General features: G+C 46.8%; 1 protein-coding gene across 1 annotated transcript in view; it reads right to left on the bottom strand.

Moving 5' to 3' along the window:
• Positions 1-3,481, bottom strand: part of RPS6KA1 (ribosomal protein S6 kinase A1) — a 95,812-nt gene extending 92,331 nt beyond the window's left edge. Inside the window, exon 1 of the mRNA XM_056845789.1 lies at positions 3,406-3,481. Coding sequence (XP_056701767.1) covers positions 3,406-3,477 — 72 coding nt within the window. The 5' untranslated portion in view covers positions 3,478-3,481. The remainder of the gene's footprint in view (positions 1-3,405) is intronic.
• Positions 3,482-20,526: the final 17,045 nt, after the last annotated feature.

The raw sequence follows: 20,526 nt of genomic DNA, 5'->3' as shown, positions 1-20,526 counted from the left end.
ATAGAGCCCAATTGCCAAAGCGGCCATTTTCTCCAGGAGAACTGATCTCTATCAGCTGGAGATCTCTTGTAACAGCAGGAGATTACCAACTAGAACCTGGAGGTTGGTTCTCCAGCAAGCTTCCATCGCACAGTAGGGATAAGAGTCTGACACTAACCACACTACACTGGTTTAAGTGCTCATTCAGCCACAGATCTCTAGTCAGTCACTACCTCAAATCAAGGTCTGGAGGTTTGCCACGGGGATAAAATGCAGGTGTCCAAGCGTGGTGCACACTTCATCTCCTTGCAGAAAAAGGTAGGGCAAACACACCCTCCGATCAAATACAAAACACAAGATAATATGGGTGCTCCCAGAAGCAGGGGAGACTGAATACGTAGAAGTCAGGGAAAGAAATGTATATGCCTACCTGTGAGGCAGCTGCCTGTCACCTAGAAAGCTCACCGAGACCACTCATCAAAGGGAGGGAGCCCATGGCTTAGTGGCAGAGCATCTGTTCAACATGCTAAAGGTCCCAGGTTCAATCCCGGGCATTGCCAGCTCAAAGTACCAGGTAGGAGGTGAAGTGAAACAATTCGACAGGCGACCCTGGAGAGCCACTGCCAGTCAGAGCAGACAAGACAGACCTGAACAGACCAATGACTCCATAACCCTGTTCACACGTTACAGTACATCTGTTTGTAAAAGACCAGGACTGTGGCTCAGTGGTAGAGTATCTGCTTGGCATGCGGAAGGTCCCAGGTTCAATCCCCTGCATCTCCAGTTAAAGGGACTAGGCAAGTAGGTGATGGGAAAGACTCCTGCCGGAGACCCTGGAGAGCCGCTGCCGGTCTGAATAGACAATACTGACTTTGATGTACCACGAGTCCGATTCAGTATAAGACAGCTTCGTGCACTCATGTGTACTTGACTAACCCAACAAACATTCTCTTAACCAAAGAAACCACATGTAAAGCTGTACGTGGCATTGAATGTCACATGAAAATTACTCAATGAAAGAAAGACATAGAATACACATAGATTGTATGTGAGTTCACTGTAGTTTATGAACCCGGCTAGTCTAAGGCAGCCAAGCCAAACTTTGAGAGGCAGAAGTCCAAGTTCACTGGCAGTTCAAGCACTTGGGTCAATAACTCTGAATGCGGTAAAGAACACAAAACACTCTGCATTTTCAAAAATATTCTAAGCATTTTGACCTGCATTGACAGCCAGGGCAGCCATATTACTGCAGCCAAAATGCAGCTGAACCCAGAAAGAGCCTTGAGGCACCAAAAATGCCAGCAGATGTATTAAAACCAGGCATAAATGCACACACAAAGGCCGAAATACAGGCGCACATCTGCTGACCTGGGATCTGGCCCTCGGCAGCTCATGCGCTAATCAACCCGCTTGCCTTTAAGATGCCACAAGATTCACGCTTGGTTCAAGTCTAGATGTTCAAACCGCTTTTAAAAGAAGTATTCCTTTATTAAAATGAAAAGCATCCCCGTGTTTCCCATTGCTTTTAAGCCCTTCAAGTGCGCTGCAGAGATACTGTTAAGGAAACAATCCTAAACAAGTCTACTCTGAAGCAAGTCTCGTTTTATTCAATGGGTCTTACCGCCAGCAAAGCCTTCTTAGGCTTGCGGCTCAAAGGTCCCAAAGCAGCCAGAAAGAGCAGGATCCTTCTTCAGCCCCACTTGGGCGCCGACCTACTCTTTAAGATCCTTCCCGGCTCCGCATTTGGTGCGGGAAGCAGCGCCTAACCACGTGCAGCTGAATTCGTGCAGCTGAATTCCTGAATAGGGAGGTGGTAAGCTCTCCTTCTCTGGAGGTTTTTAAGCAGAGGCTAGATGGCCATTCTGTCAGCAATGCTGATTCTATGACCTCAGGCAGACGATGAGAGGGAGGGCATCTTGGCCATCTTCTGGGGGTCACTGGGGGCGCGTGGGGGAGGCCATTGCGAAATTCCTGCATTGTGCAGGGGGTTGGACTAGATGACCCTGGTGGGCCCTTCCAACCCTATGATTCCTAAACTGTGCTGGAAGGCCTGGATGAAAAGCCCCCCCCCCCCGCAACCGGGCAAGGAGTCCATTCCTCGCCAGCCCTGCAGCCCCCTCCAGCATGGCTGGAACACCTCGGGGGCAGCAGGACTCCCTCCAACCGCAGAGAGAACCCGGCCCTGCCATAACAGCCGAGGTTTAGGGGGAGGGGCTGTGGCTCAATGGTAGAGCCTCTGCTTGGCATGCAGAAGGTCTCAGGTTGAACCCCCGGCATCTCCAGTAAAAGGGACTAGGCAAGTGGGTGATGTGAAAGACCCCTGCCTGAGACCCCGGGGAGCCGCTGCCGGTCTGAGTAGACAATACTGACTCGGATGGACCAAGGGTCTGATTCAGTAGAAGGCAGCTTCATGTGTTCAAGTCTACTCGTGGGCAGGTAGCACTGACGGTGAGGGAAAGCAATCCTGCCCTCCACCCCGATTGCTTGGAAGATGGGGGGGGGGCGCATCGTAAAGAGAAGGGTATCGGCGTGGTGCAAAAACGCCGCATATTGATCTGATCTAAGAGAAGGTTCCGATTACTTTAAAGAGCAGGAAAAGCTCTCTCTCCCTCCCCACCCCGACGGCTCCCTTTAATAGCTTCCAGGAGAAGGAAGCGGTTGCTTTCGGTGTGCCAAGCCCCCACCCCAAACCCAATCCCTGTAGAGGCGGGGGACGACGACGACAAATGGCACGGAGCCCGTTGAGGGACTTCATATAGAAGGAGAGAAAGAGGACGGGTCCTACCACCTCCTGCCCCGACGACACAGACCGGCTGGCATTCTTTTTTCCCCCGCAGCGCCCCTGCCAGGTTTCGAACCCGGCGCAGGAACCTGCGCGCAATTACGCACAGGCCAGGCTTAGGCCATTTTTGCACGGGAGGTTTTGCCTTGGATTTGCCACTCTCTAGATGCACATTTTCCCCCATCTGAATGCTCAGAAACTCAACAATAAGCCCCCGTGCAGAGTTCAGACGGGGGGAAAAAACGTGCATCTAGAGAGCAGCAAATCCAAAGCAAACCTCCCAGGCATAAGCGACCCTTGGCCAAGCCAACGGCGGATCCAGCCCTCTTTTGCGTGACTCCAGGGTGCCGTTTCTGCCTGGGAGGTTTCGCCTTGGATGGGCCGCTCTCCGGGGGCCCGTTTTTCCCCATGGGAAACCTCCAAACTCTGCAATATGGGGGGGGGGGATATTGTTGAGTTTTTGGAGAATTCCGGTGGGGAAAACGTGCATCTAGAGAGCGGCAAACCCAAGGCGAAACCCCCTATGCGTAAATGGTGCAGGTTGAGCCCTACAGAGAGACGGTCCCTCTGATGCGTGCACACACACAACCGAGCCATGCTCAGCTTGCTCCCCCTCCAAGCGCCCTGCCTGCTCGCGCTTTTACCTCGGCGTCCAACTCCATGTCCACCAGCTCCATGTCGGGCCAGGGCTCCGCTCCCAGCTGGGCGAGCGGCATCGCGGCTGCTTCCCCCCGAAACCCCGCGAACGCCGAACGCTCCGCGCGGGCGCCGCCAGACTTTATACGCCGCTGCTTTCCTCCCTCCCCCCTCCCCCCTCCCCCCTCCCCCCGCGTGGAGCGCCGCGGCTCCTCGCCAAGCAGGAGCCGCGCGCCGGCCCCGCCCCCTGCCGCCCGATTGGCTGCTGGGCCTGGCGGGGAAGGGGCCGGCGGCTCCGCCCAGGCTGGGGCCGGCTCCGGGTTGGCTGCGAGGGAGGGTGCGGAAGGAGCGCGGCGGGGCCAGGTGGCCAACTGGGCGGCCGCTGCGCCCCGGCCGGCTCCGCCTCCTTTCTCATTCCGGATTAAGCGAGCCGTGCGGAATCGCGGCTGCTCCTGGATCGGGCGGGAGGTTTTTGCCTTGGATTTGCTGCTCTATACATGCACGTTTCCCCTCGCCAAACTCAACAATAAATGCAGAGTTTTGAGAATTCAGATGGGAAAATGTGCATCTACGGAGTGGCAAATCCAAGGCAAAAACCCCCGCAGGATATGTCTGCCTGCGGTCCCTGGACAGCGATGTACAGCCCCGGACTATGTCGCCGTCGTCGAGACGGAAGCAAGCCCCATCTGCTGAGGTTACTGGAGTAAAAATGAAAAGCCTGCGGGGGTTTCCGCAAATCAGCTGTGACTTGACGACACGCACACACAATAGATGACAAATGCATTTAGATAATATAAAATATGAATTTAAAATATATACATACACATCTATAATAAACAGACATGTCATATATCACGGTGGGTAGCCGTGTTAGTCTGTCTGCAGGAGTAGAAAAGGGCAAGAGTCCGGTAGCACCTTAAAGACTCACAAGAATATTTTCTGGCAGGGTGTGAGCTTTCGTGAGCCACAGCTCGCTTCTTCAGAACTGACTTGACGACACACACACAATAGATAACAAATGCATTTAGATAATATAAAATAGGAATTTAAAATATAATATATACAGACACATATATAATAAACAGACATATCACAGTGGGTAGCCGTGTTAGTCTGTCTGCAGTAGTAGAAAAGAGCAAGAGTCCAGTAGCACCTTAAAGACTAACGAAAATATTTTCTGGCAGGGTATGAGCTTTCATGAGCCACAGCTCACTTGAAAGCTCATACCCTGCCAGAAAATATTTTTGTTATTCTTTAAGGTGCTACTGGACTCTTGCCCTTTTCTACTACATATAATATATGTATATGAAGAAGAAGAAGAGTTGGTTTTTATATGCTGACTTTCTCTACCACTTAAGGGAGACTCAAACCGGCTTACAATCGCCTTCCCTTCCCGTCCCCACAACAGACACTTTGTGAGGTGGGGGTGGGGCTGAGAGAATGTGACTGGCCCAAGGTCACCCAGCTGGCTTCCTGTGCAGGAGTGGGGAAACAATTCCAGTTCACCCGATTAGCCTCCGCCGCTCACGTGGAGGGGTGGGGAATCACCCACCTCTTTACCACTACACCACACTGGCTCTCCTCCACATGAAGCCAGCTGGGTGAGCTTGGGCTAGTCACAGCTCTCTCAGAGTTCTCTCAGCCCCACCTACCTCACAGGGTGTCTGTTGTGGGGAGGGGGAGGGGATTGAAAATTGGTTTGATTCTTCCTTAAGTGGTAGAGAAAGTCAGCATATAAAAAACCGACTCTTCTTCTCTCCCGGCTGTTTAAATTATTTTAATTTATCCAATAAAGCTGCTCTGGAACTCAAAGCCCAGCGAGAGTAGACTGGAGTAACTCTGCATTAGGACCTCCCTGTTAAACAAACAAACAAACAAACTCAAAGCACTCCTTATACAATAGCCACTTTAGGGGTCAGCCAAGCCCTTCTTTCATCATGCTCACCAGCTCTCCCGGGTAAAAGAAAAGCACTCTGCACATACTCAGAAGAGTTCTTATTCCTGAATAGTTCAGAGTTGCCCGAGCATACAGAATCATGAGTCATCCTTCTTGGTTTATGTGCACGGCTGCCCAGAAAGCCCACTGAAGAGGGGCAAAGTGAGCAACACAGCGTGGTGCAGTGGTTAGAGTGTCGGACTAGAATCTGTGAGACCCAAGTGCGAATCCCCCCCTTGCCATGGAAGCTCACTGAGAGACCTTCTACATAAAATCCTTTTTCCTAGTCTCAGCAGTTTGGGGCCAAGCTGAGATGAAGGAAAGTCATTCTGCACATGCTGAGAGACACTCCCTGGTCACTCGTTTCAAGACTGAAATGCAGCACTGAGAACCATTTCTGGGACTGAGTCCAGTTTTTAATCTGGCAGGTAAGAACTTATCCGTGTGACTTTGCACATGCCCGTTTAAATGGGGGCAAATGGCAGGACAACACCCCAGCGGGCTGGAAACGTCTAGCAGGTTAATGTATGCATACCAGGTAAGGTACCGATAGTCCCCTGTGCAAGCACCAGGGTCATTACTGACCCATGGGGTGACGTCACATCCCAACGTTTACTAGGCAGACTATGTTTACCAGTACCAGGACTGCAGTACTGCAGCTAACCACTCTGCGCCACCGGGCTTCTGTAGCAGGTACAGACCCAGTTTAAATACGATGGTCAGGCACACGCACAGAAGCATAGTTAAGTTCTTCTGTGCCATCACGGTTGATATTTGCCTCATGTCTTTGGTGCTATTTACACAGCCCAAATAATGCACTTTCAATCCACTTTCAATGCACTTTGAAGGTGGATTTTACTGTGTGAACTGGCAAAATCCACTTGCAAACGATCGTTAAGGTGCAGTGAAAGAGGATTGAAAGTGCATTATTTGGGCTGTGTAAATATTGTGTGAGCGTGTTGGCATTGTGGGATGGCAGTGGAGCAGTGCAGTCAGCTTGCTGCGTTTCCTTTACATCCTAGTTATTCTGGCATCCCACCTACTCCTCCGTATACCATAATGTAAAATTTTAATTTTCCTTGTTAAGGAACCATGTTTGTGTTCGTATCGAGCCACATTTGGCTCTTGAGGCACAGGTGCAGTCCCCTGCCACAACCCCCCCCCAGTTTTACACAAAAGTAAAACAGCAATAGAGCCCCATGGCCTAGAGTGGTAAGATGCAGTACTGCAGTCCAAGCTCTGCTCACAACCTGAGTTCAATCTCGACGGAGGTCGGTTTCAGGTAGCCGGCTCAAGGTTGACTCAGCCTTCCATCCTTCCGAGGTCAGTAAAATTAGTACCCAGCTTGCTGAGGATAAAGGGAAGATGACTGGGGAAGGCACTGGCAAACCACCCCATAAACATAATCTGCCTAGTAAACGTTGGGATGTGATGTCACCCCATGGGTCAGGACCCCTTGCTTGCACAGGGGACCTTTACCTTTTTAAAACAACAATCCCTCAGAATTCCAAAGTAGTACAGCTTTCCCCTGACTCTTGGTTTAGATATAGTATAGAGTGAGTTTGGGGGTGAGGCATTTATCATCTATCTACCTGCCCTGTCTCTGTCAAGTTTTCCTCTGAACCTCTGAGGACTAGAAGCATGACAGGTCTTAGAGGCTGCTGTGTCTTTAGTCATGAAAACTTGCCTGAACCTTCATGAAATCTGATGATCCATCCTTGTTTTTGGGCAACGAGATAGATAGATAGATAGATAGATAGATAGATAGATAGATAGATAGATAGATAGATAGATAGATAGATAGATAGATAGAGAGAGAGAGAGAGAGAGAGAGAGAGAGAGAGAGAGAGAGAGAGAGATTGTCAAATGCCAAATTCTGACCAACTTTCAAGAAGCATACGGTATGTCTTGAATGGCCAGATTTTTATCACCACTCAGCCGCTGCCTGGCGGGTTAACCACACCCTTTAATTTGACCACTTAACAGCTGGAAAAATCTCTGCCCCAGAGGTCAACACTGCCCACTGTAAACAGAGGAAGTGTGTTAAAAATAAAACAGGTTTCCTTTGGATTGACTAAAAAGCCGGCTGGCAGGTGGTACACTAATCAGCAGGAGCTAAGGAGCTAATTGTCAAGGTCACAGTGGGGAGTTAATGGCCATTGTCCACAGGGTTTGCGCATGAAATATGGCTGAACATGCCTGAACATCCCATAGAAGAGGAGTGGGAATTCCTGCAGTTTTGTCCGCCCCCTCACTACTGGAGTGATTCTCTCAAGCATCTCATCTCAAGGAAATTGGCGTATTGACAAGGTATCTGGCAATGAGAATAGGGCGTTAAAATAACAGTCTCATCTTGACTTTTTAAAGCCACAAATAGAACCGTAATGCACTACTGTGGCAGATCTGGGAGTCTCGGATTTGAATCTCTACACTGCCATGGAAGCTCACTGGGTGACCTCAGGCAGCCTACCTACCTCATAGGGTTGTTGTGAGGATACACTGGAGGAGGAGAGAACAACGTTGTAAGCTGCTTTGAGTCCCCATTGGCAAGAAAAGCAGCAGTATCAATAAATATATATATTTTAACAGCTCAAGAACAAGCAAGCAAAGATGGAAACTAGATAATACGTGCTTATAAATAGTGACATCTGGTCACCTACTGTGACTAGTGAGAATCACTCCAGGCAACCAACAGGGGAAAGATTTTACGAGCTAGAAAGGAGTTTGTTCTTTCCTTCTGACAGTAGAACCTTAAGTAGCCTGTTATTACAAGCTTAAAGACTTGGAAGTCAGACATATTTACTTGAGGTTAGAAAGTTGTATGTGAGTATAATGTTACCCTAAGTAGACAGTCTCCACTGTAGTTGGGGGAATTAGCTGGAGACAGAGGGTGGGGGTGGGGTGGGGGTAACTGGGATTGATAATCTATGTATACCCGGATAATCCTGGGTGAAAACTCTCAAATGAGCAAGCGGCGGTTGTACAATTAACATTGGTTTTATTAAAGAATAAAAATAGCAAAACAAGAAATATATTTAAGCAATGAATATACGCACAAAAACATACAAGAGCTGACTAAGAGAAAAGGGAGGAAGTTGGATAGGGTTACTAATTGGTTACTAACCAGTCACTAATCGGTTTGCAATCAGTTACTAATCGGTTTGCAGTCAGTTACTACTCGGTTACTACTCAGTTACTAATAGGTTTGTGATCAGTTACTAATCGGTTACTAATCACTTACTAATCGATTAGTAACTGATTACAAACCAATTAGTAACCAATTAGTAAGTGATTAGTAACCAAGTAGTAATTGATTGCTAACCGATTAGTGACCAATTACAAAACAATTAGTAACCAATTAGTAACCGATTAGTAAGTGATTGCAAACCAATTAGTAAATGGATAATAACTGATTAGTAGCTGATTGCAAACCAATCAGTAACTGATTAATAAGTGATTGCAAACCAATTAGTATCCGATCAGTAATTGATTGGTAACATGTTGCAAACTGATTAGTAACCAATTAGTAACTAATTAATAACCAATTAGTAACCGATTAGTAGCCAATTGCAAAACAATTAGTAACCAATTAGTGACCGATTGCAAACAATTAGTAACCGATTAGTAAGTGATTGCAAACCGATTAGTAAGTGATTGCAAACCGATTAGTAGCCAATTGCAAAACGATTAGTAACCGATTCAAACTGATTAGTGACCAATTGCAAACCAATTCTTCTTCCTCCTCCTCCTCCTCCTCCCACCAGGGGGAAAGTTCAGCGGCCCACCGCCTTCCTGCCCAGGCTTGACACACAAGATGGATCCCAAAACTCTCTGAGAAGCATCCATTTTGTGGGGAGCAGTGTCTTGCTCTTATGCCAGTCTTTGGCCCCCGTGCCTCCATGGCACCCCTTAGGGGGAGGGGGGGTCCGACTGCTTACAGCTTATATGAATAACTCTGTGCCAGATAGCTGTATAAAAGACACGAGTAACCAGATGCAATTGTCAAAATTTCATGTAATCAAAGGCTGTCATACAAAGAACCGCTGTAGAGTGTGTCTTTTGCTTTTCATACAGCAGGCCATAATGAATGAGTGACAATAAACCACCATGGGAAGATGCTGGCTGCGTACAGATGTGTCTGTTCCTTTGATTTGAACAGAAAGGAAACAGTGGCACTTGGGAGACATTAACAAATGCAAAAAATCTCAAGTGCCATCAGCTGCTGCCTCTCGCACAGAGAAACAAAATTCCAATACAGTCCAACTGCAAGAACAACAACAAAATGACAACACAAGAGCAAAGCGACAATTTGTGTAGATCTGGATGTTTGGTAGTGCATGTAAATGACTGTTATAAAATGATATTGTAAAACTTGCGGTAAGAGCTTAGGCGAGGATGGCTCCATTCCTCTTTCTACATTCTTAGCTGATCCTGCCTGCCCTTCTGCGTTGCTGTCTTATTATTCAGTGACGAATTCTAGCAGAGGCACAATGTGGTATAGCAGTTACGGTGTGGGACTAGGGACTGGGAGAGCTGAGTTCAAATCTTCACACTCTGCCAGCATGGTTACTGGGTGCCCTTGGACCAGTCTCTCTCTCTCTCAGCCTAATCAACCTCACAGGATTGTTATGAAGATAAAATGGGGAAGAGCCATGCATGCCTACCCTGGGTACCCTGGAAGATGAGGCAGGATAAAAATATACTAAACAGATTTTCTATGAAGCTGGTGAAACATCCCTGGCTGCATTTATATGTCACTTTTGTCCTTGCAATAATTGACTGACAGGTAGGGTTTCCAACCTCCAGATGGTTATTCAAAAAAATACAGCTATTATGGCTATCAAAATTGAAAACACACACATATATATATCACTACTCGTGAGAAAAAGAGGATGTTGACTTACTACTCGTGAGTAAAATAGGGTGGACAATAAGGTTTTTTTGTATCTTATGTATTGTAACAAAAACTTTTCTTTAACATCTATTGTATTTCAACATAAATAGTAATTGCTGCTTCATCAGTAAATTATATTGTACACTCAACTTGTGTTATTTAATTTTCATACACAATCTGTGTTTCTAACATACTATGGATTCAACAATAACAGTTCATATATGCTAGGTGGGACAGCTTTCCGGTAAGTAGCGCTGTTTCATAGTTTTCTTCAGCCACCCTTAGCCATCTTGTGTCCACTTCCACTTTGTAGAACAGCAAAGTTGTAATTCAAGTGTTATCAATTCTTATGATTTCTTATAGAAGAAAATTATTCTTAAAAATGCTTTTTTAGGATCATGCAGTAGTCTCTGACTAGCTTGTGAAGTCCCAGACATTTTTTTGTGTAACCTCCAGATGGTGGCTGGAGATCTCCCACTATTACATCTGATCTCCAAGCAACAGAGGTAAGTTTGCCTGGAGAAAATGGCCACTTTGGAAGGCGGACTCTCTATGACATTGAAGTCCCTCCCCTACCCAACACCTGCCTTCTTCAGGCTCCACCCCCAAAATCTCCAGTTATTTCCCAACCCGGAGCTGGCAACCCTACTGACAGGTCCCCCCTCCCTCTTACCCCCACACATGTCGCAGAAATCGGAGACATTTACATTCCCAACGAATCACTGGGTTGGACCCAGACTAAATTTTCCATCAGCAGAATAGACATTTCTTGCCTTCTACACCATCACTGCAGCCAGCTGATCTCCACCAAATGTTGCTTCTAGAGCAGGACATAAAACATGCGGCCCGCAGGCTGGATCTGGCCCCTTGAGAGCTCTTATCCAGCCCACAAACCAGCTGAGGCAGCCACACACACACACCCCAGTCCTAATCTGGTCTGGTGAGGCATGGCCCGGCCCGACCAAGTGATATTTATGTCATATCCGGCACAAATGAGTTTGACATTCCTGTTCTAGAGGATAGGGGATCCCACAGAATGACATTGGGGGTGGAGTCTGCAGCAGGAAGGGGGAATCAGTGGAAATTGCCACCTTAGTCTGGATCCAATCCATTATTTATCATTTTGTCAAAACTGGACCCAAAATATTTGTCAGTTTGGCTTACAAACCAGGACTTTAAAGCCCAGATTGGTAAGCAAGGATTGCAAAAGGACTCTTGATTCTATGCCAGTGGAATTATTGTGGATTGTAACCTGGATGTGTTTTAGTCAGTATATATAGTCATAATGTTTGTACATGATAAATTAAATATATGTCCCTTAGCCACATACCTTTGTATTTTGAGGTTTAATTACAGTGTTGGTGTGGCATAGCTACTATTTTTCCTTGATAAGCAAGAAAACAAACCATACAACAGTCTGGATGATATAACAAACTGCTTAATTAGGGTAAATGACCCTGTGCAAGCACCGGGTCGTTCCTGACCCTATGGGGTGATGTCACATCCCAACGTTTACTAGGCAGACTATGTTTACGGGGTGGTTTGCCATTGCCTTCCCCTTTACCCCCAGCAAGCTGGGTCCTCATTTGACCGACTTCGGAAGGATGGAAGGCTGAGTCGACCTTGAGCCAGCTACCTGAAACCAACTTCCGTCAGGATCGAACTCAGGTCGTAAGCAGAGCTTGGACTGCAGTACTGCAGCTTACCACTCTGCGCCACGGGGCTCTTCATTAATTAGGCATGCTTGGAATGCAAAAATCTTTAGTTCCTGAGCTGAGTACAGGAGGAAGGGGGAGTGTACAAGCCAACGGACTTCCCAAGTTGGCCCATGGTTTGATTGTAGCCCTTGGCCCCACCCATTCACTCTTTCCTGCTATGTGTGCCACAACATAAACCTTTGTTCCTTTTTATGCTGCTCAGCCACGACCCTTACATGGCCTTCAGTTTTGTCTATATTTTGCAATAGAGCAGGCAGGCTTTAGGGAAGGGAGAGTAACGATAGAGCACTGCCTTCTCCTGCAACATCTAGCAGAGAAATATTCTAATAAGGGACAACCCTCTTTATATGTGGCATTCATTGATTTTAGGGCAGCATTTGATTCGATTTCCAGACCTTTACTCTGGGACGAGCTCGAAGCCTCAAATGTAGATAAAAGGCTCCTGTTGCTGCTGCGAGCCCTACATGAACGGACAGCACTGAGAGTCAGGTGCAATAGAAGAGGACATCTTACCGTCCCCATAAACACCTATAGAGGAGTTAGGCAGGGCTGTTTACTCGCCCCCCTGCTATTTGCTAATTATATAAATAACATAGTCAGTTCCTTGAACGCACCGGATTTACATCCACCTAAACTAGTGGACAGGCATATTCATATTCTGCTCTATGCCGATGATGCGATACTTCTTTCAAGAACCCCAGTTGGCCTAAGGAGGGCGCTAGTGAGAGTGGGAACATTCTGTGAGAAGGAACGCCTGACTATTAATTATGACAAAACAAAAGTAATGGCTTTTGGCAATCGCCCTAATTATAGGAGGTGGAGCATAAATGGCCATAGGTTGGAACAGGTAACCCAATTCAAATATCTTGGAACGACAATCCAGTCATCTGGCTCCAAGCTGGCCCATAATACCTATGTTGCCAATTTAGGGGAAAGATCAGCCCGTTCAATAATAAATTTTCTCCGGACCAAGGGGGCACACTATATTCCAGCCGCCCTTAAACATTTTCAGGCGAAAACTCTAGCACAAATGTTATATGGAACACAACTTGACTCGCCACCCTCATGTCTTATTCCCATGGAACGAGTGCAATCCAAGTTTCTTAGAGCTGCCCTGCAATTGCCAAGATGTGTATCAAATGCTATGATCCGTTTAGAAACTGGCATGATGAAGGTGGAGGCAAGGGTTGTCTTGTCCTCGCTTTATCTCTGGCTGAAAATTAATTTCAACCCCAAGGGTCTTCTTTGTGATACCTTTAGGTCAAAGTGGATAATAGCCATTGAAGACAAACTAAATAACCTGGGTTTTACCCACCTAGCACTACTTCAGATAGGGTGGGATCAAGCTAAGTCAACTATAAACCAAAGGGTTAAAGATATCGAGCGACAAGTAGATCTAGCAAGACTGCCCCTATTTATGGCTCCCCCCCACTCCAAATTTATCCTTGCACCGGCAGCCTATCTCCGTTACTTAGAGATAAACAAATATAGGAGGGCTTTTACCTTGGCTAGGTGCGCAGCCTTACCCTCTGCTATGTTAGAGGGGAAATTCTAGAAGATACCCAGGGCAGAAAGACTATGCCCCTGCAAATCCGGGGATTTAAAAACCACTGAACATGTTCTCCTGAACTGTAACTTTTACACTATACCCCGTTCTAAGTTTATTGAGCCCCTTATACTGAGAATGGGACCCGACAGGGAAAGAGAAAAGATAGAAAAGCTCCTACAATGAGATAATCCCTCAATCACCTCTCAGGTAGCAAACTTTTGTACGGCTGCAATGAAAATTCGTTGCCACAGAGTAGTCTCTTAGTCCAAATGGCAGATGTAACTTGGATGTTATTTTAGTCCATGTATCTTGATTTATCTGGCCAAGGGCCGCAAATAAACTATCTATCAGTTTTGTCTATAAATGGTTAAAAGTGTATGTGGGGGGTTGGATAGATTGTGGTCCAGTCTCTGGCAGACCACATAGTGCTAATTGGTTAGTGAATGTCCTGCAAAGAGCTCTCTGGACCAGGCATGGGCTAAGATGACTGTTGAAGGCAAGACAAGTTAATGCACCAGAGCACCTAATGTTGTATTATGGCTGCAAACCAAACCAAGATGTGCAGTTCCTTAGGAGGAGCTGCCAGTAGGGTTGCCAACCTCCAGGTACTAGCTGGAGATCTGCTATTACAACGGATCTCCAGCTGATAGAGATCAGATCACCTGGAGAAAATGGCCGCTTTTGCAACTGGTCTCTATGGCATTGAAGTCCCTCTTCAAACCCCGCCCTCCTCAGGCTCTGCCCCAAAACCCTACCACCCGTGGCAAAGAGGGACCTGGCAACCCTAGCTGCCAGTGTCATCTCCTACCACCAATGAGAGACAGCTGAGGCCTGGAGCAGGATTTCGATGCAGAGCTCAGGACTGAGCATGGGGATAGTGGGGTGGCTTGAACCAGCCTTTTTGCTGATCAAAAGGGAGGAAGGGTCCCCCCCTTTGACCACCCCAAAGGTTATGGTAAGGATCATGGGACCTGCATGGACAAAGGCCACTCGAGGCAGGGGTTGTGGTAGTAAGGAGGGGAGTTGGATGACACTGACAGGACCAACTGTGATTGGTGGCACACAGTGGAATCCTGGTAGTGCAAGAACTTTGCCACGCTCTGTTGGTGCTTAGATCTATGGGACTAGGTGGATCTTGATTGAATCTGGCATGGCACTTCTTGTGCAAGAGAGATGATACTCAGGATGACTTAGCAACCCCCAAACGGAATTGGTGCATGCTTTTTCTTTTTAAATGGCTGGGTTTCTAATTGCTGGGATCTTTTTCGGTTTGTTAATTTTGGCTCTAAACTGAGGCTATCTTACTTTGGTCACATTATGAAAAGACAAGGATCACTGGAAAAGACAATAACGCTAGGAAAAGTTGGCAGCGGGCAAAGAGGAAGACCCAACAAGAGATGGATTGACTCAATAATGGAAGCCACGGCCCTCAATTTGCAAGACCTGAGCAAGGCTGTTAACAACCGGACGTTTTGGAGATTATTAATTCATAGGAATGCCATAAATTGGAAGCGACTTGATGGCAATTAGCACACACACACACACACACACACACACACACATACAGTTTTGATTATTATTGTGCTTTTATGATGTTATCATAGGAACCATATCACTCCAGTCTTGGCCCATCTATCTACACTGGCTCCCAGTTGGTTGTGGTCCCGATTCCGGGTGCTGGTATTGACCTTTAATGCCCTGTATGACTTGGGACCAGCACACCCTAAGGCAGGGGTCGGCAAACTCATTAGTCAAAAGAGCCAAATATCAACAGTACAACGATTGAGATTTCTTTTGAGAGCCAAATTTCTTAAACTTAAACTATATAGGTAGGTACACTGTTTATTAACTTAATAAACTTTAATTAAAGTTTTAAGTCTTAATTAAACTATAGGTACACTGAATAAAACTTGATATCATACTTAATAGTGATCTTATTTATTGATAAAAATTTAATTGTAAGTCCCTGCCATTTCCCCCTCCCCGTCCGGAATCCTCATCTGGAGGCCTGGTCTACCGCCATAAAAGCCTATTGGTAGACCTGGCCTCCGGCGGAGTCCCATTGGGAGGCCAGGTCTACCCATTGGCTTTCTTGGCAGTAGACTTGGCCTCCAGAGACCCATAGAAGCCAATTGGTAGACCTGGCCTCTGAAGGGGGACTTTTTGCCCCTCCTTGGAGTCCAGGTCTACCGCCAAGAAAGCCAGTGTGTAGACATGGCCTCCCAATGGGACTCAGCCGGAGGCCAGGTCTACCAAAGGAAGCCTGCCCCGCCCAACAGCTGATAGGCGGGGGGGCAGGAACCACCAAACCGCCCGCCCAGCAATCGCGCGGCTAGAGGGGAGGGGAGGCTTTAGCCTCCCAACCATTGAGGGCAAGGGAAAGGGAGACCCACTCTCTCTCTCTCTCTCTCTCTCTCTCTCTCTCTCAGGCGCGCCGGCTCCGCAACCCGGCTGCCGGCGCGAGCAGGCACAAGAGCAGGGGCTCCGAACCAAGTTCGGAGAGCCGCACTCAACGGGCCAAAGAGCCGCATGCGGCTCTGGAGCCGCAGTTTTGAGACCCCTGCCCTAAGGACATCCTACTCCCGTACAAAGCCACCCAACCACTAAAGCCATTTGGATGCTCCTGCCTTCTGTGGCAAGATGGGAGGCAACCTGAGGGAGGGCCTTCTGGGCTGTGGCGTCAGAATTGTGGAACTCCCTCCACAAGGATATTAATTTGTCCCCCTTTATGCCAGTGGGTCAAGACTTTTGTGTTTTGTTTGGCATTCCCTCAATGATCCCAACGACCTTCCTGTCCTACGTTTTAATGGCCTTTTTCGTGCTTATACATAGGAATGATCATTTTGGTTTTATGATGTGTTGTTCTAATTTTTTTTTGTTTCTAATCAGTAGTTCCCCTGCTGGCCCTGGTTGGACAGAAAGGTGGCATATACATTTTGTAATTAAGTCACTTGGTGCTTTTTTTTTAATTACTTTGTGAGTAACCTTGAGAAGGTCTCTGGAGAGGCGGCATAGACATTGTCTACATTCATAAGAAAATAATGAACAAGCCACATTGATGGACCACTGGGGCAAAAAAGGAGAATGAGCTTATTATTTAGGACTACGGAATAATATCGACTGTGATATGACTTGCTCCAAGATCCTTCAAACACAACGCACAAGCACACCCTTTTCATCCTCCTTCCCTTGAATTGTGTACATTATAATTTGGTGTCTGCATATTGCCTTTAAAAACATACTGAAAATTTTTAACCTAGGCCATAACAAATGGAAGCCAGCTTACTCCTGCATTGGAAAACCACACTGAACAGAGGAGGAGGAAGAGAAGAATAAGAGGAAGCTGCTGCTGCTGCTGCTGCTTTGGCCGCAGATGATCAGCTCAAAAGCACACCACCCATTAGCACATCTGGTTAAAAAGAAGGGTGGTGGTGGATTGGTTCCTCCAGTGGTGATGATTTACCATCCAGAGAGGCTGGGTGGGCAACCTAGTTTTGAAACAGTAAAAAAATAATAGACCTATTGAGAGTTTCCAACAAGCTGCTTTCTGCAGTGAGGGATACAGTACCCTTGTTGGCAGTCCTGGGGGAAATGGATGGGGAGAAGGCACCAGAAATTAAAAATAATAGCTCATCAACTGTCTTTTGTCTTCCAAAGTAGCTGGCAAAGCTCGGAGACAGTTTTACAGTTCACCAGAAGACATAAAGGCTTCTAGCTTCCCGCCTTGTTCAGCAGCACTAAATTCACTTTAAACGTTCAAAACTGCCTTTCCATTGTCATCTCCAATTTAAAAAAATTCACACTGTTGACACTTTCAGCAGGAAGCTTTTAGTGCCTGGAGTCAGCTCACGACCGGCTTCCAATTTGCATCTTCTTCTTAACACTTCACAACTGAAAATAGGCACACTCTCTCGGCTGATTAATCGAAAGGGCTGCATTCACTGGTGGAATTAATGATGCGCCTCTGTAGGGTTTTCGAAATGCTGCCTTCACAATATCCAGTTCTCTGTACAATTGGAATGCCCCAGTGTTGTAGATAGTTTGCAGTGCAATCCTTAACAGAATTACAGCTTGTCGACAGGCTTAGAAGGGTATAACTCTGCTTCATGTTGCACTGTTCATTATGAAGCAGAAGAGTTGGTTTTTATATGCCGACTTTTCCTACCACTTAAGGAAGAATCAAACCGGCTTATAATCACCTTCCCTTCCCCTCCCCACAACAGACACCCTGTGAGGGAGGTGGGGCTGAGAGAGCTCTAAGAGAGCTGTGACTAGCCCCAGGTCACCCAGCTGGTTTCATGTGGAAGAGCGGGGAAACCAACCCCATTCACCAGATTAGCCTCCGCCGCTCATGTGGAGGAGTGGGGAATCAAACCTGGATCTCCAGATTAGAGTCCACCGCTCCAGACCACCGCTCTTAACCACTGCACCACACTGGCACTACGCTATAGGAATACAAACTATTATTATTTCAGTTTCAAGACACACAGTCCCCACCAAGGCCATTTTTGTGCCAATATAAGAAGTAGAATATGCTCTCACTTGCGGTACCATCTGGGATTTTAAAATGCACTTTTAAATCGGGCATCTATTCCACACGCATTGGGGCAGGGGTAGGAATTGCAACTCATGGGGTAGAATCCAGCCATCAAGTGCAGGAGATGGGCACACACATCGAACCCTTCAAATTTCTAGTTTTAATTTGGACATCAGCAGGTTTCAAGTGTTCATGATTATTAAGCAATGCATGGAAATACAGTACATGGGTCCAAGAGTTCAGAAACCAACAAAAGGTCTGGGTGGATCTCTCAAAGGTTGATTCTGTACCCTTCATGCTGCTACGGGCATTTTGACCTAAATTTGTACTCATGTGTTGGCATTAAGGCATCTTTTTAACACCCAGGCCAGCCCAAAAACTCCTGATTGCAACAAAACTCTGCCTATGTTACTAGTATAGTAAAGTACAAAATATATGCATGCAAACCTTTCCTGTTTTGTGTACTTCTTTTTTCTTCATTGCATGTCAGGTTGCAGACCTTCAGATTCTAGGTGCAAGAATTTATGTACCCACGTTAAGCTCCAGTACTGCAGTCAAAAGCTCTGCTCACGACCTGAGTTCGATCCCGACTGAAGTTGGTTTCAGGTAGCCGGCTCAAGGTCGACTCAGCCTTCCATCCTTCCGAGGTCGGTCAGATGAGGACCCAGCTTGCTGGGGGTAAAGGGGATGACTGGGGAAGACACTGGCAAACCACCCTGTAAACAAAGTCGGCCTAGAAAATGTCGGGATGTGACATCACCCCATGGGTCAGGACTGACCCGGTGGCTTGCACAGGGGACCTCTACCTTTTACCTTTTAGGGCCAAATAACCTGTCCTCTTTCCTTTCCCCATTCTAAGGCACAGGCATGGCTATGCAACGGGTACCAAAAACACAAACATTAATTAGACTTTGTCTGCGGCATGCATTCTTTACAATGAAAGCCCTGCACACATAACCATCTGCAAACCCTTTGAGGGAAAATGTGCCTATCAAACGAGAAAAGAAAAGTGGAGCCTCCAGCGGCTTTTCCAGCTCAAGGTAATCTTATTCAGCAGCCTCAGGCTGAATAGCAGCAATTTCTTTCTAGGCTTGCCATAGATTTTCTCAGTGCAGCCTATAGGAATTAATCATTGGACTGGGAAATGTTCTGACATGTGTATTGGAGGGGTGTTATTCACCCTTCCCCCTTAGCCCAAAACCATACCCGGCTTGCAAACGCACAGAGAGATTAAAACACAATTATTAATCAACTTCCTTTTGTGGCCAGCCATTGATGCAGAAACACCATACAAGCACATTTTAATGTGTCCGTGCCTAGCACACGTAGACCAGCAGCAGGGTTGCCAACCTCCAGGTACTAGCTGGAGATCTCCTGCTATTACAACTGATCCCCAGCCGTCAGATCAGTTCACCTGGAGAAAACGGCCGCTTTGGCCATTGGACTCTATGGCATTGAAGTCCATCCCCTCCCCAAACCCCACCCTCCTCAGGCTCCACCCCAAAAACCTCCCGCCGGTATCAAAGAGGGACCTGGCAACCCTAACCAGCAGGGGGGGAATGGCCATCTAACTTACGGGGTGGGGGGAAGATTTATTATTACGGCACTAGCCAGAAAAGATACAAACCTTGTCAATAAAACCCATTACATGAGAAAATAATTTATTTGTAAAAAATACAGATAAAATTAAAATTAACCTTATTAACTCTAGTAACCTTTTCCAAGCTGATTTTAATTGCTGCAGAATAATATTTGGTTACCTGTAAATAACACTGAGAGTCTCCCTCCCATAAGAGGAATTTCATTTTCTCTTCCTCCGGACTAGATTTGGCAAGTGGACTCTATGGCGTTGAAAGCCCTCCCCTCCCAAACTCCGCCCTCATCAGGCTCCGCCCCAAAAATCTCCCACCGGTAGTAAAGAGGGATCCGGCAACCCTATGCCTGGGCCATATTCCCAGTCCAACCCTTCAGAATAGCCTCTCTTTCACATGTGCACTGCGACAGCAGTATAAGGGCTCAAAACACTTTTAGGAGCATGTGTGAATTTATCCTGATTCCTTACTGAATCTCTGAAAGGACAAAGCAGTTGCAGGAGAGAATGCTTGAAGGTTTTTTTTTTTTTTAGTGGTTATTCCCTGTCTTTCTGTTGCAAAGGTACTCAAAGCAGCTCACAAAGAAAACACTAAAATATCAAAGTACTCAAATGAATGATGCTTAAGATTAAGAACAACAGTTTAAAAACGATTTAAACCCAGATAATTTAAAAGTCATAATAAAGCAGCAGTCTCCCACACCAAACAGCAGTTCAAGTAACAGCAGTCTGAGATCTAAATCCCAGCAGGTAAAAATCAATTCTCAAAAGGCTTTCTGGAACACACAGGTTTTAACTTACACAGGAGGGAAAGCATCTCAGGGGCAGGGAGAAACCTCTTTCCTGGTTCTCTGCCAACTTCACACACCACAGAAAAGGTTTCCTCAGCAAGGGCCCATCAGCT

This window comes from Euleptes europaea, chromosome 3 (assembly GCF_029931775.1).
Source record: "Euleptes europaea isolate rEulEur1 chromosome 3, rEulEur1.hap1, whole genome shotgun sequence".
NCBI classification, from domain to species: Eukaryota; Metazoa; Chordata; class Lepidosauria; order Squamata; family Sphaerodactylidae; genus Euleptes; species Euleptes europaea.
Note: the sequence above shows the minus strand (reverse complement) of the source record. Positions and strands in the feature narration are given on the sequence as shown.